At 43.8% G+C, this 23,721-nt stretch overlaps 1 protein-coding gene across 4 annotated transcripts in view; it reads right to left on the reverse strand.

Annotated features, from left to right (window-relative positions):
- The window catches only part of dqx1 (DEAQ box RNA-dependent ATPase 1), a 133,486-nt gene that overhangs the window by 93,093 nt on the left and 16,672 nt on the right, over nt 1–23,721 (reverse strand). For all 4 annotated transcript variants that reach the window (XM_078224307.1, XM_078224293.1, XM_078224313.1 and 1 more), the window contains exon 3: nt 11,272–11,465. In XM_078224307.1, coding sequence (XP_078080433.1) covers nt 11,272–11,465 — 194 coding nt within the window. The remainder of the gene's footprint in view (nt 1–11,271; nt 11,466–23,721) is intronic.

A 23,721-nucleotide genomic window follows, 5' to 3' on the forward strand; every position in this document is an offset into this window, starting at 1 on the left:
ACCGACCTTGAAAAGCATCCTGGAAACAAAAACTGCACAAATGCACACTGAAACCAAAACGTATTTCAACCCTATCTCATTAATGCAAAATGTTTTCCACAAGCTGTCTCTGTCTGGCAAACACAGCTCTTGCATCTGTTGTTACCAAGACTTGTTTTGCTTGCTATGTACTTTTCAGGAACGCGGTCAATTTTTAAGCTAACCCAGCATGCCCTCTGAATTTTAAAATGTAGTCAAGTGTTAGTTAATTTGTTAAGTTTAGCAGAGTTAGTTACATCGGCAGAAATATCTTAAAATGAAGTCTTTGCATAGACTGAAGTAAACAGAGCTAAGCACGCATAGGATCCCTCAGTTATATAAATTGGAGATCTGCATTAACTGGAACAGAGAGAGCCAAAGCTTCAGAGTGCTGCAGAACTGCTACTAATGAGGGACAGGTTTAATCCTCGGTAATGATTCGGCTTTCGGAGACAGTAATATGATGACAACTGTATTGCAACAGGCAGTTAGTTGATCATGGCAATCCTAAACGTTTGAAAATCACCGTGGAGAAAAACGATACACTTATTGCAGATATGCAACTGAAGGAACATCTGATTAATGCAGAAAATCAAATTTCATGTATGAAAGAGGAGTAAAGTTTCAAAGTTTACTTATTATTGTCACAAGTAGGCTCACATCAACACTGCAATGAAGTTACTGCGAAAATGCCTTTGATCAGAGAGTATGCGAATGAAACAAGAGAACTGATAACAACTGGGATCAGTCAAGAAAACTGGAACATTTGAACTGTCTAAAGGATAAACCTAAAAAAGCAAAGTTGACAAGGTTGATCTTCTGGTAAAATTAGGTGACCTTCAAGGATCAGAAGTATTTAAGGAAATGCCGTGAGCAGAAAAGGAGATTCTGAGGTAAATCAGAATAATTGGTTGAATACAGAATTGAAAAGTAAAACTAACGAACTGTTAGAAACACTGAGGACAGTGTAGAACTGTTAGAACTTCATTGTGAAAAGAGCAATGAGATTTTTGTACTTGAAAGTAAGATGGAGAAAAAGAAGAAGATGGAAGGTATGGATGTTGCAATTCGAACTTTGTCTCGCGAATAAAAACTTATCATGGAACACTGACTCAGTTGAGCAAAGAACTGATTCAAATATTACTACTGATATATCAAAGTCAGTAATCAACAATAACAACTAAAGTACTTGAAAAACTGGACTCCCTCAGTACTGCAATACATCATCGCAGATCAAGTCCTGGCATGGGACTTGAATCCATTAACTTCCGATTCAGAGGCAACAGAGGCAACCGATTCAGAGGCAACCAACTGAGTGAGCTATGACTGACTCACAAACTCAAAGTTGAAACTTATATCTGACCACCTTCTGATCACCTGTCCCTAATATCTTTATGTGCCTCAGTGCCAAACACTCCTGTTGGGGTGTTCCTACTATTTTCAAGGCTCAACTTGATATGGCAGTGAAGGGAAAGATGTTTTTTTTTTCCATGCAGTCAAGCAGACTTGGTAAACTCCGCATCAGTTTATTTCACGTCAAAACAGACAGCTGATTAGCATAGAAATAATCATGGAATAAATGGTGGTGGTATAGAGGTATTGGGATCCTTGCTTTTCTCTATACATATTAAATGATCTGGATTCTGGTGTGCCGAGGGCAATTTCAAAGTTTGCGGACGATACAAAACTTGAAAGTACTGTAAACTGTGAAGAGGACAGTGGAGAACTTCATAAGGACGCAGACAAGTTGGTAAAATGGGCAGACGAAGCTCAATGCAGGCAAGTGTGAGGTGATGCAGTTAGTAGGAAGAACATGGAGTGACAGTATAAAAAAAGGGGTAAAAGTGCAGGAGCAGAGAGGCTTGGATGTATACATGCATTAGTTAAAGGTGGGAGGATAGATGGAGAGAGCAGTTAATAAAGCATATCGTAATCGGGGCTTCATTAATAAGAACAAAGAGTACATGTGCAAGCAAGTTAGGCTGAACTTGTACAAAACACTAGTTAGACCTCAGCTGGAATATTGTGTACACTTCTGGGCACCACACTATAGGAAGAATGTGAATGCATTGGAGAAAGCAGAAGTGGTTTACAAGAATGGTTCTAGGGAGGGAGCTAGACAGAGAAGATAGGGACGAACTGTTCCCATTTAGGAGGTTTGCTTAAAAATAAAAGGGGCTTGTAGACAGTGTGAGAGGGAGGATACGCAGGTGACGGAGAAGGGGAGCGCTGAGACCGAAGGGTTGAGATGTGTTTATTTTAACGCAAGGAGTGTAGTGAACAAAATGGATGAGCTTAGAGCGTGGATCACTACTTGAAAGTGTGATGTGGTGGCCATTACAGAGACTTGGTTATCTCAGGGACAGGACTGGATACTTCAAGTGCCAGGTTTCAGATGTTTCAGGAGGGACAGGGAAGGAAGCAAAAGAGGTGGGGGGGTGGCACTGTTGATCAGGGATAGTGTCACGGCTGTAGAAAAGATGGACGCCACAGAGGGATTGTCTACGGAATCTCTGTGGGTGGAGGTTCGCAACAGGAAGGGGTCAATAACTTTACTGGGCGTTTTCTATAGGCCGCCCAATAGTAGCAGGGATGTAGAGGAGCAGATTGGGAAGCAGATCCTGGAGAGATGTGATAATAACAGAGTGGTTGTGATGGGAGATTTTAATTTCCCAAATATCGATTGGAATATCGCTAGGGTAAGGGGTTTAGATGGGGAGGAGTTTGTTAGGTGTGTTCAGGAGGGCTTCCTGACACAGTATGTGGATAAGCCTGCAAGAGGAGAGGCTGTACTTGATTTGGTATTAGGGAATGAACCTGGGCAGGTGTCAGATCTCTCAGTGGGAGAGCATTTTGGGGATAGTGATCATAACTCTATCTCCTTTATATTAGCATTGGAGCGAGATAGGATCAGTCAAGCTAGGAAAGTGTTTATTTGGAGTAAGGGCAATTATGAGGCTATTAGGCAGGAAATTAGAGGCATAAATTGGAAGGAGGTTTTCACAGGGAACTGTACAGAAGAAATGTGGCAAATCTTCAAGGAAAATTTGTCTGGAGCTCTGCACAGCAACATTCCAATGAGACAGGGGAGTTATGGTAGGTTACAGGAACCATGGTGCACGAAAGCTGCAACGAATTTAGTCAAGAAGAAAAGCCTACAAAAGGTTCAGGGAGCTAGGTAATGTTAGAAATCTAGAAGAGTATACGACTCTGTTCGGATGTTCGGAGGGAGGATGTCCTGGCAGTTTTGAATAAACTGAAGGTTGATAAGTCCCCTGGGCCTGATGAAATGTATCCTAGGATTCTTTGGGAGGCAAGGGATGAGATTGCAGAGCCTTTGGGCTTTGATCTTTGGGTCGTCGCTGTCCACGGGGATGGTGCCAGAGGACTGGAGAATGGCGAATGTTGTTCCTCTGTTTAAGAAAGGGAATAGAAATGACCCTGGTAATTATAGACTGGTTAGTCTTACTTCGGTGGTTGGTAAATTGATGGAAAAGGTCCTTAGAGATGGGATTTACGACCATTTAGAAAGATGCGGATTAATCCGGGATAGTCAGCATGGATTCGTGAAGGGCAAGTCGTGCCTCACAAATTTGATAGAATTTTTTGAGGAGGTAACTAAGTGTGTTGATGAAGGTAGGGCAGTTGATGTCATATACATGGATTTTAGTAAGGCGTTTGATAAGGTCCCCCATGGTCAGCTTATGATGAAAGTGAGGAGGTGTGGGATAGAGGGAAAGTTGGCCGATTGGATAGGTAACTGGCTGTCTGATCGAAGACAGAGGGTGATGGTGGATGGAAAATTTTCGGATTGGAGGCAGGTTGCTAGCGGAGTGCCGCAGGGATCAGTGCTTGGTCCTCTGCTCTTTGTGATTTTTATTAATGACTTAGAGGAGGGGGCTGAAGGGTGGATCAGTAAATTTGCTGATGACACCAAGATTGGTGGAGTAGTGGATGAGGTGGAGGGCTGTTGTAGGCTGCAAAGAGACATAGATAGGATGCAAGGCTGGGCTGAAAAATGGCAAATGGAGTTTAACCCTGATAAATGTGAGGTGATTCATTTTGGTAGGACTAATTTAAATGTGGATTACAGGGTCAAAGGTAGGGTTCTGAAGACTGTGGAGGAACAGAGAGATCTTGGGGTCCAAATCCACAGATCTCTAAAGGTTGCCACTCAAGTGGATAGAGCTGTGAAGAAGGCCTATAGTGTGTTAGCTTTTATTAACAGGGGGTTGGAGTTTAAGAGCCGTGGGGTTATGCTGCAACTGTACAGGACCTTGGTGAGACCACATTTGGAGTATTGTGTGCAGTTCTGGTCACCTCACTATAGGAAGGATGTGGAAGCACTGGAAAGAGTGCAGAGGAGATTTACCAGGATGCTGCCTGGTTTGGAGGGTAGGTCTTATGAGGAAAGGTTGCGGGAGCTAGGGCTGTTCTCTCTGGAGCAGAGGAGGCTGAGGGGAGACTTAATAGAGGTTTATAAAATGATGAAGGGGATAGATAGAGTGAACATTCAAAGACTATTTCCTCGGGTGGATGGAGCTATTACAAGGGGGCATAACTATAGGGTTCGTGGTGGGAGATACAGGAAGGATATCAGAGGTAGGTTCTTTACGCAGAGAGTGGTTGGGGTGTGGAATGGACTGCCTGCAGTGATAGTGGAGTCAGACACTTTAGGAACATTTAAGCGGTTATTGGATAGGCACATGGAGCACACCAGGATGATAGGGAGTGGGATAGCTTGATCTTGGTTTCAGATAAAGCTCGGCACAACATCGTGGGCCGAAGGGCCTGTTCTGTGCTGTACTGTTCTATGTTCTATGACTCGTGGGAAGGAACTTAAGAGGGAAATTAGAAGAGCAAGAAGGGGTCATGAGAAGGCCTTGGCAGACAGGACAAAGGAAAACCCCAAGGCATTCTACAAGTATGTTAAGAGCAAGATAAGACAAGATGTGAAGGAGTAGGACCTATCAAATGTGACGGTGGGAAAGTCTGTATAGAATCGGCAGAAATAGCAGAGGCACTCAATGAATACTTTACTTCAGTATTCACAGTGGAAAAGGATCTTGGTAGTTGCAGTGCAGACCTGCAGTGGACTGAGAAGATTGAGCATGTGGACATTAGGAAAGAGGATGTGTTGGAGCTTTTGAAAAGCATCAAGTTAGATAAATCGCCGGGACCGGATGGGATGTTCCCCAGGTTACTGTGGGAGGCGAGGGAAGAGATTGCTGAGCCTCTGGCGATGATCTTTGCGTCATCAATGGAGACGGGAGAGGTTCCAGAGGATTGGCGGATTGCGGATGTGGTTCCGTTATTCAAGAAAGGGAGAACAGATAGCCCGGAAATTATAGACCAGAGAGTCTAACCTCAGTGGTTGGTAAGTTGATGGAGAAGATCCTGAGAGGCAGGATTTATAAACATCTGGAGAGGAATAGTATGATCAGAAATAGCCAGCATGGCTTTGCCCAAGGCAGATCATGCCTTACAAGCCTAATTGAATTTTTTGAAGATGTAACTGGACACACAGACGAGGGAAGAGCGGTAGATGTAGTTTATATGGATTTCAGCAAGGCATTTGATAAGATGCCCCATGCAAGGCTTATTGAGAAAGTGAAGGGGCATGGGATACAAGGGGACATTGCCTTGTGGATTCAGAACTGGCTTGCCCACAGAAGGCAAAGAGTGGTTGTAGATGGGTCTTTTTTAGCATGGAGGTCGGTCACCAGTAGAGTGCCCCAGGGATCTGTTCTGGGACCCTTGCTCTTTGTGATTTTCATAAATGACCTGGATGAGGAAGTGGAAGGATGGGTTGGCAAGTTTGCTGATGACACAAAGGTTGGTGGGGTTGTGGATAGTGTAGAGGGATGTCAGCAGTTGCAACGAGACATAGATAAGATGCAAGACTGGGCGGAGAAGTGGCAGATGGACTTCAACCCAGATAAGTGTGTGGTGGTTCATTTTGGCAGGTCGAACAGGATGAAAGAATATAATATTAAAGGTAAGACGCTTGGCAGTGTGGAAGATCAGAAGGATCTTGGAGTCCAGGTTCATAGGGCACTCAAAGCAGCGTCGCAGGTCGAGGCTGTGGTTAAGAGGGCATATGGAATATTGGCCTTCATCAATAGAGGAATTGAGCTTAGAAATCGGGAGATAATGCTGCAGCTGTATAGGACCCTGGTCAGACCCCACCTGGAGTACTGTGCCCAGTTCTGGTCGCCACATTACAGAAAGGATGTGGAAGCCAAAGAAAGGGTGCAGAGGAGGTTTACAAGGATGTTGCCTGGATTAGGTGGCATGCCTTATGAGGATAGGTTGAGAGAGCTAGGTCTTTTCTCCTTGGAGAAGCGAAGGTTGAGAGGTGACCTGATAGAGGTGTATAAGATGTTGAGGGGTATTGATAAGAGTGGATTCTCAGAGGCTTTTACCCAGGGCTGAAATGATTGCCACAAGAGGTCACAGGTTTAGGGTGCTTGGGAGTAGGTACAGAGGAGATGTTAGGGGTAAGTTTTTCACTCCGAGGGTGGTGGGTGCGTGGAATCGGCTGCCGGTAGTGGTGGTGGAGGTGGATTTGATAGGGTCTTTTAAGAGACTTTTGGATAAGTTCATGGAAGTTAGTAAGATAGAGGGTTATAGGTAAGCCTGGTAGGTAGGGACATGTTCGACGCAACTTGTGGGCCGAAGAGCCTGTTTGTGCTGTAGCTTTTCTATGTCCTATGTTCTATTTGTAAAAAGATCAAGAATGAAAGTACACAGTTTTAAAGTGATTTGCAAAAGAAGCAAATGTGATGCAAGAAAAAACATTTTCACAAAAATGGTTCGAGTCTGGAATGCACTGTCTGGAAGTGTGGTGGAGGTAAACATAGAAACATAGGAGAGGAGGCCATTTGGCCCTTCGAGCCTGCTCCACCATTCATTACGATCATGGCTGATCTCCAACTCAATAGCCTAATTCTGCTTTTTCCCTATAATCTTTGATCCCATTTCCCCAAGTCCTATTTCCAGCCGCCTCTTGAATACATTCAATGTTTTGGCATCAACTACTTCCTGTGGTAATGAATTCCACAGGCTCACCACCTTTTGGGTGAAGAAATGTCTCCTTACCTCCATCCTAAATGGTCTACCCTGAATCCTCAGACTGTGATCCCTGGCGCTGGACTCCCCGACCATCGGGAATATCCTCCCTGCATCTACCCTGTCTAGGCCTGTTAGAATTTTCCAAGTATCTCTGAGATCCCCCCTCATTTGTCTGAATTCCAGCGAAAACAATCCTAACCTAGTCAATCTCTCTTCATGCAACAGTCCCGCCATCCCCAGAATCAGCCTGGTAAACCTTCGCTGTACTCCCTCGAGAGCTAGAACATCCTTCCTCAGAAAAAGGAGACCAAAACTGCACACAATACTCCACGTGACCTCACCAAGGCCCTGTATAGTTGCAACACACAGTTGCTACTGTACTCGAAACTTCTCGCAATGAAGGCCAACATGCCATTTGCCTTCTTTACTGCCTGCTGCACCTGCATGCTTACCTTCAGCGAGTGGTGCACAAGGACACCCAGGTCCCACTGCACACGCCCCTCTCCCAATTTACAGCCATTCAGGTAGTAATCTGCCTTCTTGTTTTTGCTTCCAAAGTGAATAACCTCACACTTATCCAAATTATACTGCAGGTAGGTTCAATTGAGCCACTGAAGAGGATACTAGATGATTATTTGAATGGAAACAACATGCAAGGGTACAGGAAAAGGCACGGGGAATGGCACTACATTATGATGCTCGTTTGGAGAGCCGGTGCAGACAATGAGCTAAATGGCCTCCTTCTGCACTGGTACATTTCTGTGATTCGGGACCAGAATGACCATTTGTGCCCTATATACAATCTTTCGGATTTCTAGTCATGAGAGATAAAAAAAAAATCAAAAGAACCAAAAATAGAAGGAAGGGAACCGACTAGGTTCTGAAAGATAAAGTTGAAACTTGTTTGTGTGTTTTTCCCTGTTGTGCTCGGTCTTTTAAGCAGTATTGTTTTCTACTGGATCTCAGGGATTCAATTAAAATTACATGCAAACCGATCCAAGAAATCCCTGTGAGTACAAAATATTGGCAAACTGACAAAGCAGCGCACACCTCTATTTGACTGCGAATGGAACCTCATGCCGTTTAAAACCATTCAAAGTTAGCAGACTCCTTCCGAAGAATTCTTTCACTAATAGAGAAAAATCCAACTCTAAAGAGGATGGAATTAAATAAAATCTCAAGGGAGAAATTAATTAAAACCTCATGACATTACAATCTCTAAATGGTTCTTCTACTGTAACCGCAAGCAGCCAAGTGGAATTGATTCAAAGCACAGTGCCCAAGGACACAGGTAGGGTGTGTCCTGAGACAGAGTTCACACTAAGATTTGAAGCCAATTTCACAATTGAAGGTTATGACACAGAAAGATTCAAACATTCATATTAATCCTGATTGGTTAATATGGGTTTAGAATAGTAATGGCAGGGGTTTATAAAATGAATGCTTAACATGTACGAACACACTAAATGGGAGGCTGATCCTTTGTTTTGCAACCAATTAAAACATTTCCATATTTCAGTTCCAGCACAGTTTCAATTATATAACTTCAATCATGTGACTATCACGGCACAAATGACCTCATCTTAGCAAACAGTGAATACTAATAAACAGCCTCATCTTTGCTTTTACTGCTTGTTATATCTTATCACGTGTATTATAACTGCATAACATACACCTGGAACTCTACATAATAATCTATATAACATGCACAATTTATGTATTTTATCACCTAGTCGTCTATCAACTGATGTGCTCAACATACATGACGACATCATATTGTATAATGTTTAAATTATAACAGAAACAGAGAAAATAGGTGCAGGAGTAGGCCATTTGGCCCTTCAAGCCCGTACCATCATTCAATATGATCATGCACTTTCAGTATTCCGCTCCTGCTTTCTCTCCATACACCTTGATCCCTTTAGCCACAAGGGCCACGTCCAACTCCCTCTTGAACATATCGAACGAACTGGCCCCAACAGCTTTCTGTGGTAGAGAATTCCACAGGTTCATAACTCTCTGAGCGAAGAAGTTCTTCCTCACCTCAGTCATGAATGGTTTACCCTTTATTCTTAGATTGTGACCCCTAGTTCTGCACTTCCCCAACATCGGGAACACTCTTCCTACATTTAGCCTGTCCAGTCCTATCAGGATTTTATATGCTTCTACGAGATCCCCGCTCATTCTTCTAAATTCCAGTGAATACAAGCTCAGTCGATCCAGTCTCCCTTCATATGTCAGTCCTGCCATTCTAGGAATCAGTTGGTGAACCTTCGCTGGACTCTCTCAATAGCAAGAATGTCCTCCCTCAAACTAGGAGAACAAAACTGCACACAATACTTAAGATATGGCACCACCAAGCCCCGTATAACTGCAGCAAGACATCCTTACTCGAGACTCAAATCCTCTTGCTATGAAGGCCAGCATGCAATGAGCTTTCCTCACCGCCTGCTGTACCTGCATGCCAACCTTCAGCAACTGTTAGACCATGAAACCCAGGTCACATTGCACTTCCCCTTTTCCTAAACTGCCACTACTCAGATAATAATCTTCCTTTCTGTTTTTGCCACCACATTATATTGCATCAGGTAATTAAGAAGCAAATAGAATTTTGTCCTTCATTGCTCGAGGGATGGAGTTTAAAAATAGCGAGGTTATGTTGCAGCTGTATAGGGTGCTGGTGAGGCCATACCTGGAGTAATGGTACAGTTTTGGTCTCCTTACTTGAGAAAGGATATACTGGCACTGGAGGGGGTGCAGAGGAGATTCACTAGATTGATTCCAGAGTTGAGGTTTGGCTTATGAGGAGAGACTGAGTAGACTGGGACTATACTCATTGGAATTCAAAAAAATGAGGGGAGATCTTACATAGAACTTAGAACAGTAAAGCACAGTACAGGCCCTTCGGCCCACAATGTTGTGCCGAGCTTTATCTGAAACCAAGATCAAGCTATCCCACTCCCTATCATCCTGGTGTGCTCCATATGCCTATCCAATAACCGCTTAAATGTTCCTAAAGTGTCTGACTCCACTATCACTGCAGGCAGTCCATTCCACACCCCAACCACTCTCTGCGTAAAGAACCTACCTCTGATATCCTTCCTGTATCTCCCACCATGAACCCTATAGTTATGCCCCCTTGTAATAGCTCCATCCACCCAAGGAAATAGTCTTTGAACGTTCACTATCTATCCCCTTCATCATTTTATAAACCTCTATTAAGTCTCCCCACAGCCTCCTCCGCTCCAGGGAGAACAGCCCGAGCTCCCTCAACCTTTCCTCATAAGACCTACCCTCCAAACCAGGCAGCATCCTGGTAAATCTCCTCTGCACTCTTTCCAGCGCTTCCACATCCTTCTTCATCATAGGAATCATAGAAACCCTACAGTACAGAAAGAGGCCATTCGGCCCATCGAGTCTGCACCGACCACAATCCCACCCAGGCCCGACCCCCATATCCCTACATATCTTACCCGCTAATCCCTTTAATCTACACATCCCAGGACACTAAGGGGCAATTTTAGCATGGCCAATCAACCTAACCCGCACATCTTTGGACTGTGGTCACCTCTTATAGTGAGGTGACCAGAGCTGCACACAATATTCCAAATGTGGTCTCACCAAGGTCCTGTACAGTTGCAGCATAACCCCACGGCTCTTAAACTCCAACCCCCTGTTAATAAAAGCTAACACACTATAGGCCTTCTTCACAGCTCTATCCACTTGACTGGCAACCTTTAGAGATCTGTGGATATGGACCCCAAGATCTCTCTGTTCCTCCACAGTCTTCAGAACACTACCTTTGACCCTGTAATCCACATTTAAATTAGTCCTACCAAAATGAATCACCTCACTACACTATAATAGTGACTACACTTCAAAGTACTTAATTGACAGCTACACACTTCGGGGGCATCCATAGGCCATGAAAGGCATTGAAGAAATGTGAGAAATGTCTTGTATGGCTTAGTGTAAAATTAGGTGGAGTCTTTATACAAACCAATACACTCCAAAGGTAATCTAGTGTCTGAAGTACTTGGAGATTATTTAATTGTGATATTATTTAGTCGGCCTTTTCTCAGAGCTTAGCTCTGTGGCATTGAGAGCAAATGACATCTTTCATAACCAGCAATAAAGAACTGAAAATTCACTGAAGATTCACCTGCATGCAAAACTGACCTGAGAATAGTTTCCGTTGTGCAGCAGTCTTCATAAGGGACACGGTATCCAATCTCATGACCCACATTCAAGTCCAGTTCATCAGCCACACGTTGCGCCAAACACATAGCGGATAGACTGTGGGGCTGGGTGCACACCACCATGCCATGTTGGTACTGAACTGAGAGGGCATATTCTGCACACCATTGGGAAATCTAAAGTGGAAGAACAATATGAGCCAGATTTTTATACAAGCACCTTTTATTGCTAATTATTCCTGATTCCTTCAGGTAACCAGCAGTAAAATGACTATTTCTCTGAAAAAAATGAGGAGAGAAAATGCGACAAACACTAACTTGATCATGTAACAATCAGACACTGCAATAATATAGAGTAGAGTAGAATCACAGAATCACTACAGTGCAGGAGGCCACTTGGCCCATCGATCCTGCACTGACAACAATCCCATTCGAGCCCTACTCCCATCACCCCACATATTTACCCTGCTAGCCCCCATGACACTAAGGGGCAATTTAGCATGGCCAAAAAACCTGACCCGCACATCTTTGGAATGTTAGAGGAAACCCATGCAGACACGGGGAGAACATACAAACTCCACACAAACAATCACCCAAGGCTGGAATCGAACCCAGGTCCCTGGCGCTGTGAGGCAGTAATGCTAACCATTGTGCCACCATGCCACTCCTTAATAATAACATAATAATAAAATTAATCTTGCTTTATGACTTGGTGTGGGCGAGGGGAATCAAATGACTTCTCACTTTTCCAGGTCCCATATTCAGGATGTCTGAATGAAGGTTCCCATCTTGGAGCAGAATTTTGTCAGTTTTATATGTCATTCGTTATCCAATGAAAATTAGTTTGAGACTGACCACATTTATTTAAGATTGGATCCTTACAAACTACACACAGAGAAAGACGACTTTCATTCTGTACTGGGCTAATGGTAAGATACTTGGTAGTGTGGATGAACAGAGGGATCTGGGTGTCCATGTGCATAGATCCCTGAAAGTTGGCACCCAGGTTGATAGGGTTGTTAAGAAGGCGTACAGTGTGTTAGCTTTTATTGGTAGAGGGATTGAGTTTCGGAGCCAGGAGGTCATGTTGCAACTGTACAAAACTCTGGTGCGGCCGCATTTGGAGTATTGCGTACAGTTCTGGTTGCTGCATTATAGGAAGGATGTGGAAGTGTTGGAAAGGGTGCAGAGGAGATTTACCAGGATGTTGCCTGGTATGGTGGGAAAATCGTATGAGGAAAGGCTGAGGGGCTTGAGGTTGTTTTCATTAGAGAGAAGAAGGTTAAGAGGTGACTTAATAGAGGCATACAAGATGATCAGAGGATTAGATAGGGTGGATAGTGAGAGTCTTTTTCCTCGGATGGTGATGGCTAGCACGAGGGGACATAGCTTTAAATTGAGGGGTGATAGATATAGGATAGATGTCAGAGGTAGGTTCTTTACTCAGAGAGTAGTAAGGGCGTGGAATGCCCTGCCTGCAGCAGTAGTGGACTCGTCAACATTAAGAGCATTCAAATGGTTATTGGATAAACATATGGATGATATTGGAATAGTGTAGGTTAGATGGGCTTTAGATTGGTTTCACTGGTCGGCGCAACATTGAGGGCCAAAGGGCCTGTACTGCGCTGTAATGTTCTATGTTCATTCAGCAAGTCTTCAGAGAAAGTCAAGAGAAAGCATACAAAATTAGGACCTATGCAGTACAAGTAAAAGAGGCAGCATGGATAGAAAGAATGGCAAAAGATATACACCAAAGGATTACAATAAATGTTTCTCAGACTGACAGACAGTTCCTGCAGTACCCCAAATATTTACAGAGGCTTGTGGATGTGGAAAACAGAAATTGACTAGGAAATATGAGAATTTGAGTTACAAGAGGCTGGATAGACTGGGACTTCTTTCTCTGGAGCGTAAGAGGCTTAAGGGTGACCTTATAGAGGTCTATAAAATAATGAGGGGCATATATCAGCTAGTTAGTCAATACCTTTTCCCTAAGGTAGGGAAGTCTAAAACTCGAGGGCACAGGTTTAAGGTGAGAGGGGAGAGATACAAAAGGATCCAGAGGGACAATTTGTTCACACAGAGGGTGGCGAGTGTCTGGAACGAGCTGCCAGAGGCAGTAGTAGAGGCGGGTACAATCTTGTCTTTTAAAAAGCGTTTAGACAGTTACATGGGTAAGATGGGTATAAAGGGATATGGGCCAAACGTGGGCAACTGGGACAAGCTTAGGGGTTAAAAAAAAAAAGGGGGCGGCGTGGACAAGTTGGACCAAAGGGCCTGTTTCCATGCTGTAAAAGTCTATGACTCTATGATTAAGGAGGAAAGATTTTGAGAGGCTGAGTGTAAAAACATTGGCAAGTGTCCAGATTACCATGCTGGGATATCAAAGGAGGTTAGTGAAGAGGTAGCAGAGGGCCTGACCATGATTTTATCACAATTCAGTGCACAGAAGCTATGCCAAAGGACTGGAACGCGGCAAATGTGACATTTCTGTTCAAAAATGAGGAAAAGGTTAAGCCAGGAAACTACCAATTGGTTAATCTTATAACAGCACCAGCAAATTAACCATCTAAACCATCAATACCGATTGTGAAGTGAAACTTATACAGCATAGAAGGAAGAGAACAAGGCTAAATGAAGTTCATTTGGATTTCTAAAAAGGATTTCATGAAGTGCGAGTGTAAAGAAATCGATTGACGAAATTAGGGACTGTGCAGAACAAGTGGCAGCATGGATTGAAAGAATTACAAAAGATATACTCCAAAGATCTACAATAAATGTTTATCAGACTGATAGGCAGTCATTAGTGCAGTACCCCAAAGATTGGCATTGAAACGATATGTGAAAAATATATTTGCAAGCACTGTTTTTCTAACAAACTTCCTGTTGTCACAATTTCTTTAAAAATCTTTCACCGACATGGGCATTGCTGGCATGACCAGCATTTGTTGCCTATCCCTAATTTCCCATGAGAAGGCGGTGGTGAACTGCCTTCTTAATCTGCTGCAGTCCATGTGGTTTCGGTATATCCACAGCACTGTTAGGAACAGAGATCCAAGATTTTGACCCAGCGACAGGAAGGAAAGCAATAAAAGGAAAGGCGATATTGTTTCAAATGAGGATGCTGTGTGGCTTGGAGGGGAACTTTCAGGTATTGGCATTTCAATGCATCTACACGGTGGCAGGGCTCATGAGTCTGGACGGCGCTGTCGAAGGAGCCTTGGTGAGTTGCTGCAGTGCACTTTATAGGGGTCGAAGTAGAAAGGGTCGAGAGCTTCAACTTTTTAGGTGCCCAGATCACCAACAACCTGTCCTGGTCCCCCCATGCCGACACTATAGTTAATAAAGACCACCAATGCCTCTAGTTTCTCAGAAGACTAAGGAAATTTGGCATGTCAGCTACAACTCTCACCAACATTTACAGATGCACCATAGAAAGCATTCCTTCCGGTTGTATCACAGTTTGGTATGGCTCCTGCTCTGCCCAAGACCGCAAGGAACTACAAACGGTCATGGATGTAGCCCAATCCATCATGCAAACCAGCCTCCCATCCATTGACTCTGTCTACACTTCCCGCGGCCTCGGCAAAGCAGCCAGCATAATTAAGGACCCCACACATCCTGGGCATTCTCTCTTCCACCTTCTTTCATTGGGAAAAAGATACAAAAATCCGAGGACACGTGCCAACCGACTCAAGAACAGCTTCTTCCCTGCTGCTGTCAGACTTTTGAATGAACTTATCTTGCATTAAGTTGATCTTTCTCTACACCCTAGCTATGACTGTGACACTACATTCTGCACTCTCTCGTTTCCTTCTCTACGAACAGTATGCTTTGTCTGTATAGCATGCAAGAAACAATACTTCTCACTGTATGTTAATACATGTGGCAATAATAAATCAAATAGTACACATTGTGTCACTGTGTGTTAGAGGTGGAAGGAGTGGATGTTTAGCGTGGTGGAAGAGGTGCAGATCAAGCGGGCTGCTTGGTCATTGATAGCATCGAGCTTCTGGAGTGTTGTTGGAGTTGCACTCATCCAGGCAAGTGGAAGGTACTCTATCATACTCCTGACACCCAGGGGATCGATAACTGGGGATTCATTGGTGGTAATGCCATTGAATGTCAAGGGGAGATGGTTAGATTCTCTCTAGTTGGAAATAGTACTAGCACTTGTGGTGAGAATGTCACTTGCCACTGATCAGCCCAGCTTGAATGTTGTCTCACCTCTATGTTTGGCAAGCTTCCTCTTTCTCCTCAAAATATTGTGAAGAAAGATTCTCCATTCTTCCAGTTTTAAATTCCAGTATAATTCATCTCTAACGATGTGATATTCTCATCCTTCCTACCAAAACTTAACACTTCATGCTTCTCAGCATTAAATCTGATCTAGAATCATAGAAATCATAGAAACCCTACAGTGCAGAAGGAGGCCATTCGACCCATCGTGTCTGCACTGACAACAGTCCCATCCAGGCCCTATCCCCGCAACCCCACATATTTATCCCGCTAAGCCCTCTAACCTACGCATCCCAGGAGACTAAGGGACAATTTACCATAGCCAATGCACCTAACCTGCACATCTTTGGACTGTGGAAGGAAACCAGAGCACACGGAGGAAACCCACGCAGACACGAGGAGAATGTGCAAACTCCACACAGACAGTTACCCAAGCTGGGAATCGAACCCAGGTCCCTGGAGCTGTGAGGCAGCAGTGCTAACCACTATGCCACCGTGCCACCCCCTGCAAATGACAGCCACGATATCTGCCCGTTTCACCAGCATATCAAAGTCCTCTTGAAATCTATCATTATTCTCCTCATAGATCTCAAAACGTTTGAATAGATTCTCAATGTTGAGTACAGGAAGGAGAACATTGTGTAGGGTTCTTGGAAAAGGGAATGGACAGATATTTATTTCAAAGAGCCAGCACAGGCATCATGGGTCGAACACCCTCCTTCCGTGCTATATCTAATGCAGTGGACCTTCAAAGGGATTAATGCATGCAAATGCATAAAGCATTAACTGGTGAAAAGAATTTTTAAAAACCACAAAAAAGGCAAATGAGATTTGGAGCGAGAGAGATGGAATACAAAAGAAAAAAAGAGGTCATGACGACTATGTAAAGCTTCGTTCATGTGGAAAATAACTGATAATTTTGGGTTCCTCATTACTGTGCTGTTAAAGGTTGAAGCAGCATTGGGCTTTATATTTTGTTCAACTGTAATAATTAATGGGCAATTTGCCAGAATTAATCAAATGATAAAACAAGCATGCTGAATGCAGATAAATGACTTCCATTAGTAGATAAATTGAAGACAAGAGGATCTCAAGATAAGCACCAGACAAATAAATGAAAGAAAAGAATAAACACTCCCATTCACAGATTAAGGGCATGTGAAATCAACAGCAAAGTTCAAAAGGTTTCACCATAATTACTAAAAGATAAAATGTGTGGAGAAGCAGGAAGACCGAGGGGAAATTCTGTAGCTTAGGGCTGCGGCTTTTGAAGGCACAAATACTAATGGCGGAGCGATGAAAATCAGGATGTGCAGCGTCAGAAAGGAAGGAACCCAGAAAACAGAGGATTGTAAGGCCTTAGTTACAAAGATAGAGAATGGAAGGGTTTGAAAGCAGCAATGAGAATTTTAAAAATCAAAATATTAATGGAATGGGAGCCAAAGTAAGCGAGTCAGCACAAAGGCGGTGGGTGAACGAGTTAGGGTACTGGCAGAAAGGTTTTGGCTGATATGTTGGTTCTTGGGCTTCTCACCAGTGCTCTGTGAGTTTGACATGTACGAAGGAACCAACTGGACCTCAAACAGTCGCATTCTAAAAGCATTTAAAATTTAAGAGTTGAGGCCAGAGTCCTGAGAATGTGAATGCCTTCGAGTAACGTTTGCTCTAATTTTCCTTTGCCGTGCGTAGCCGGCTTGTTGCACTTCACGGACACTTTAAGACTGACTAATAGCCATGAGTGCATCTTAAAGAGGACATTGTTTGTGTGCAAGCCTTTTTATTCCCTCTGTGGCACATTCCTAAATGCAACATGACTACACAACCGCACAACCTGGCCATCTATCTCACCCTTCCAATAGAAACCTATGGTCCTACATTCAACTTTGACTTGAATGACTGTTATCCTACCCGGAAGATTAAACTGCATTCCCGTGTAGAACGCTCTTCACAACATAATGCCAAAACCTTTTAGCAGTTTGCCTGCAATTGTGGTTCGACCAGATCACAACTTGGGTATGCTGAAGTCGTGAGGGGAGTGAGGTGGGAACATTATGCTACCGTACTCCCTCAATATTTTCTACAATATTGATTTGGAGGAAATACCAGATGGGTCTGACCTGAGTGAAACTAATGAAGGTCAGCAGCTGATCTCAGTCATGTGCATAAGACATGTGACAGGGAGATGGAGAACAGGTTTTAAAAATAAAATAGAACAAGAAACTGACATTCTGAAAGATCACTGAAACATGATCATGGATTGAAACAAATCTGTGTGGTCGGATTACCATCGACTCGAGCTTGGGTCACTCTATGATGTCACCAGAACACAACTATATAACACAACCAACCTTGTAACTCTCCATAAGACCATAAAACATAGGAACAGAATTAGGCCACTCGGCCCATCGAGTCTGCTCCACCATTCAATCATGGCTGTTTTTTTTCTCATCCCCATTCTCCTGCCATTTCTCCATAATCTCCGATTCCTTTATTAATCAAGAACCTATCTATCTCTGTCTTAAAGACTCTCAATGACCCGGCTTCCATAGCCTTCTGCGGCAAAGAGTTCCACAGATTCACCACTCTCTGGCTGAAGAAATTCCTCCTCATCTCTGTTTTAAAGGATCGTCCCTTTAGCCTGAGGCTGTGCCCTCTGATTCGAGTTTTTCCTACTACTGGAAACATCCTCTCCATGTCCACTCTATCCAGGCCTCGCAGTATCCTGTAAGTTTCAATAAGTTTCCTTCATCCTTCTAAACTTCAATGAGTACAGGCACAGAGTCCTCAACCGTCCCTCATACGACACCCCATACATGTGTTTCTACATGATCCTGACCAGACTCAAGCCTGACCAAAAACAGGATCTCTCCCAAAAATCTTGCTCAGCAAAATGAATAAAACCGCCCTCCGTCAATTCCGCTTGTCTACAACATGCTGCAGGGTCTCACGGCATTTCATGAAATGTTAATAAATGACTCAATCTTTGCTTTTAAAACTTACAACATGATTTCAACTGCTGCATGTGTTTGCATCTTATTGAATATTTAACAGCTAATGATTCTATTTACTTTAAGCGCTATTCAACTGTTAATTGAAAGCAACTTTCTTTTACCAACTGAAAAGCTGTGATTCCATTTTTGAGAGAAGATATTTATCGACTCACCCCCCTCAAAATTATTTCTTCCCTCTGAACATCTTGGGCACACATCACCTGGTCCAAGTCATCACCAAGCACCAGAACTAGAAGAATCGTGATTAATTCCTTTGCAGAGTTTCACATCATCCCTCGAGGCATGATAAGCGTATGTAAGGATGAGAAAACAAGGTTCAGTTGGGTCGCTTGAAGGTTACAAGGTAGCAAGGAATGAGCTAAAAAAAGGGCTTAGGAAAGCTAGGAGGGGGCATGAGAAGTCCTTGGCAGATCGGATCAAGGAAAACCCCAAGGCTTTTTATTCAGAAATAAAAGAATGACGAGGGCGAGGTTAGGGTCGGTCAAGGATAGTAGTGGGAACTTGTGCATGGAGTCAGAAGAGATAGGAGAGGCGATGAATGAATACTTTTCTTCAGTGTTCACCAAGGAGAGGGGCCATGTTTTTGAGGATGAGGGTGTGATACAGACTGATAGGCTGGAGGAGGTAGATGTTCTGAGGGAAGATGTATTAGCAATTTTGAAAAACCTGAGGGTCGATAAGTCCCCTGGGCCAGATGGGATATATCCTAGGATTCTTTGGGGGGGGTGGGGGGGGGGTGGAGAAGGGATGAGATTGCAGAGCCCTTGGCTTTGATCTTTGGGTCCTCACTGTCCACGGGGATGGTGCCAGAGGACTGGAGAGTGGCGAATGTTGTTCCTCTGTTCAAGAAAGGAAATAGGAATGACCCTGGTAATTATAGGCCGGTTAGTCTTACTTCGATGGTCGGTAAGTTAATGGAAAAGGTCCTGAGGGATAGGATTTATGACCATTTGGAAAGATGCAGCTTAATCCGGGATAGTCAACACGGATTCGTGAAGGGTAAGTCTTGCCTCACAAATTTGATTGAATTCTTTGAGGAGGTAACTAAGTGTGTAGATGAAGGTAGAGCAGTTGATGTTGTATACATGGATTTTAGCAAGGCGTTTGATAAGGTTCCCCATGGTCGGCTCATGAAGAAAGTAAGGAGGTGTGGGATAGAGGGAAATTTGGCCAATTGGATAAGTAACTGGCTATCTCATGGAAGACAGAGGGTGGTGGTGGATGGAAAATTTTCAGACTGGAGACCAGTTACCAACGGTGTACCACTGGGATCAGTGCTGGGTCGTCTGCCATTTGTGACTTTTATCAATGACTTGGGAGGAGGGGGCTGAAGGGTGGGTCAGTAAATTTGCTGATGACACCAAGATTGGTGGCGTAGTGGATGAAGTGGAGGGCTGTTGTAGCCTGCAAAGAGACATTGATAGGATGCAGAGCTGAGCCGAAAAATGGCAGATGGAGTTTAACCTTGATAAGTGCGAGGTGATTCATTTTGTTAGGACAAATTTGAATGCGGATTACAGGGTCAATGGCAGGGTTCTGAGGAATGTGGAGGAACAGAGAGATCTTGGGGTTCATATCCACAGATCTCTGAAGGTTGCCACTCAAGTGGATAGAGCCATGAAGGTGGCCTATGGTGTGTTAGCATTTAATAACAGGGGGTTGGAGTTTAAGAGCCGTGGGGTTATGCTGCAACTGTACAGGACCTTGGTGAGACCATATTTGGAACAGTGTGTGTAGTTCTGGTCACTTCACTATAAGGAGGATGTGGAAGCATTGAAGAGAGTGCAGAGGAGATTTACCAGGATGCTGTCTGGTTTGGAGGGTAGGTCTTATGAGAAAAGGTTGAGGGAGCAAGGGCTTTTCTCTTTAGAGCAGAGGAGGATGAGAGGCGACTTAATAGAGGTTTATAAGATGATGAGGGGGATAGATAGAGTGAACGTTCAGAGACTATTTCCTCGGGTGGATGTAGCTGTTACTAGGGGGCATAACTATAAGGTTCATGGTGGGAGATATAGGAGGGATGTCCGAGGTAGGTTCTTTACTCAGAGAGTGGTTGGGGTGTGGAATGGACTGCCTGATGTGATAGTGGAGTCAGACACTTTAGGAACTTTCAAGCGGTTATTGGATAGGCAAATGGAGCACACCAGAATGTTTGGGAGTGGGATAGCTTGATCTTGGTTTCGGACAAAACTCGGCACAACATCGTGGGACGAAGGGCCTGTACTGTGCTATACTGTTCTATGTTCTATGATATGGGCCCTGCCTAATCCCTCTGGTGACACAGCTGAGGCAACAAATATACCAAAGTGGAGGCAAATAAAAGCGGCACTGTGTGTTAGTATTGCACAGTGCAATGTGCCAACTCCATCGCTCCCACATACTCAGTGTATGATTGTCATGAGGTAGGATACTGATCAAGGTGGACTGCGACGTAGAAACTAGAAGCAGGAGTAGGCCATTCGGCCCTTCGAGCCTGCGCCACCATTCATTTTTATCATGGCTGATCATCAAATTCAATATCCTGATCCCCCTTCCCCCCCATATCCTTTGATCCCTTTAATGCCTAGAGCTACATCTAATTTCTTCTTGAAATCACACAACGTTTTGGCCTCAACTACTCTGTGGTTTGTTTTTAATTCATGCGTGGGATATGGGCGTCAGTGGCTGGCCAGCATTTATTGCCCAACCCTAGTTGCCCGAGGGCAGTTGAGAGTCAACCACATTGTTGTGCCTCTGGAGTCACATATAGGCCAGACCAGCTAAGGATGGCAGATTTCCTTCCCTAAAGGACATTCGTGAACCAGGTGGGTTTTTACAACATTCGACAATGGTTTCATGGTCATCAGTGGATTCTTAATACCAGACATATTTTATTGAATTCAAATTCCGACATCTTCCATGGCGGGATTCGAATCCGGATCCCCAGAACATTAGCCGAGTTTCTGGCTTAATAGTCTAGCGGTAATACCACTGGGCCATCGCCTCTCCATATTCACCACCCTCTGGGTGAGGAAATTTCTCCTCACCTCAGTTCTAAGTTTTATCCTCAAATTATGACCCCTAGTTTGGACTCCCCCGCCATTGGGAACACTTGTTATGATGAAAGGTAGAGGGACTTAAGCAGGCTTCTGCACTACAACTGACAGAAAAGATTCAGTAACACACAGTAAATGAAAACCCAATATTAGTGCAAATCCAATAACACAGTTTGGTCACTGCGGCTTCATATTGCTGCTGCTGGCTCAAAGCCTAAACATGACCTAAAAACAAACTGCAGACAGAATTAAACTACCTCCCACAATCGTTACCAGCTTAAATACAGGCAGGATCATGTTCAGACAACACACAATCTCATAGCTCTAGGTGATGCTGCTAAATCATTCAGGCTTCCTGTTTATTTTCTTTACATCAGTTGCTTATGATCTCAGGTTGAAAATGTGGCGGCAATGGGTTTAAGGCAATTTGCAAATGAACAAAAAACAATATGACGAAAAAAAATCACGCAGTCAGTGGTTCAGATCTGGAATGCACTGTCTGAAAAAGTGTGGTGAAGGCATTCAAAAGACAACTATTTGAAAAGGAATAATGTGCCGGGTTACAGGGAGAGGACAAGAGAATGGTACTAAGCAAACTGATCATTTGGAGAGACACAATGAACCAAATGACCACCTCTGTGCCGTAACTATTTGCAGTTATATTAATGGTACCACAGAAGGGCAAACAAAAAGCTTATGGTAGCCTTCAAAAATGCTCAAAATTGAGAAATGAAATTATGCCAAATTAGGTTATTGAACTGATAACTGAACTGCAAATCCATTTCGGGAAGAAGCTAAGGATTGGTATGGAAAAGGGTGAGTCTGAGGAACTTTATTCAAAAGATTATTCGGATAGAAATGTGGAATGTTCCAATTGTAAGTATTGAAGCTTGTGTTAATTACAATGTTTAATAAAAATATCAGGTGAACTTTGGAAGAACAAAACTATTAGCAGGTATGATGTTTAAAGTAGGTCATTCCAGCAGAGAGCTTATACCAACAAATACGCAAGTTTGATGACCTCCTCTTGGGCTCAGTGTCCCTGTTTATATAAATTGGAACAGTGCAATTTGGCCACCATTTCTAACCTGACTTTTGGGAGGACTACAACTATATGACTGGTGTCAGTCACATTTGGGGCACAGGTTCAGTACAGGTACTGAAGTTATAGAACATAAGAAATAGGAGCAGGAGTAGGCCATCTAGCCCCTCGAGCCTGCCCCGCCATTCAATAAGATCATGGCTGATCTGACGTGGATCAGTACCACTTACCCACCTGATCCCCATAACCCTTAATTCCCTTACCGCTCAGGAATCCATCCATCCGCGCTTTAAACATATTCAGCGAGGTAGCCTCCACCACCTCAGTGGGCAGAGAATTCCAGAGATTCACCACCCTCTGGGAGAAGAAGTTCCTCCTCAACTCTGTCTTAAACCGACCCCCCTTTATTTTGAGGCTGTGTCCTCTAGTTTTAACTTCCTTACTAAGTGGAAAGAATCTCTCCGCCTCCACCCTATCCAGCCCCCGCATTATCTTATAAGTCTCCATAAGATCCCCCCTCATCCTTCTAAACTCCAACGAGTACAAACCCAATCTCCTCAGCCTCTCCTCATAATCCAAACCCCTCATCTCCGGTATCAACCTGGTGAACCTTCTCTGCACTCCCTCCAATGCCAATATATCCTTCCTCATATAAGGGGACCAATACTGCACACAGTATTCCAGCTGCGGCCTCACCAATGCCCTGTACAGGTGCATCAAGACATCTCTGCTTTTATATTCTATCCCCCTCGCAATATAGGCCAACATCCCATTTGCCTTCTTGATCACCTGTTGTACCTGCAGACTGGGCTTTTGCGTCTCATGCACAAGGACCCCCAGGTCCCTTTGCACGGTAGCATGTTTTAATTTGTTTCCATTGAGATAGTAATCCCATTTGTTATTATTTCCTCCAAAGTGTATAACCTCGCATTTCTCAACGTTATACTCCATCTGTATAGCAGAGGGGGCTTTATTCTACATTATAACTCATATTTTGATGTTTGCCTGGATCCACTACAGTTCGCCTACCACCGTAACAGGTCCATAGCAGACGCCATCTTCCGGGCCCTACACTCAACCCTGGAACACCTAGATAACAAAGACAC

Source organism: Mustelus asterias, chromosome 1 (genome assembly GCF_964213995.1).
Source record: "Mustelus asterias chromosome 1, sMusAst1.hap1.1, whole genome shotgun sequence".
Taxonomy (NCBI): domain Eukaryota; kingdom Metazoa; phylum Chordata; class Chondrichthyes; order Carcharhiniformes; family Triakidae; genus Mustelus; species Mustelus asterias.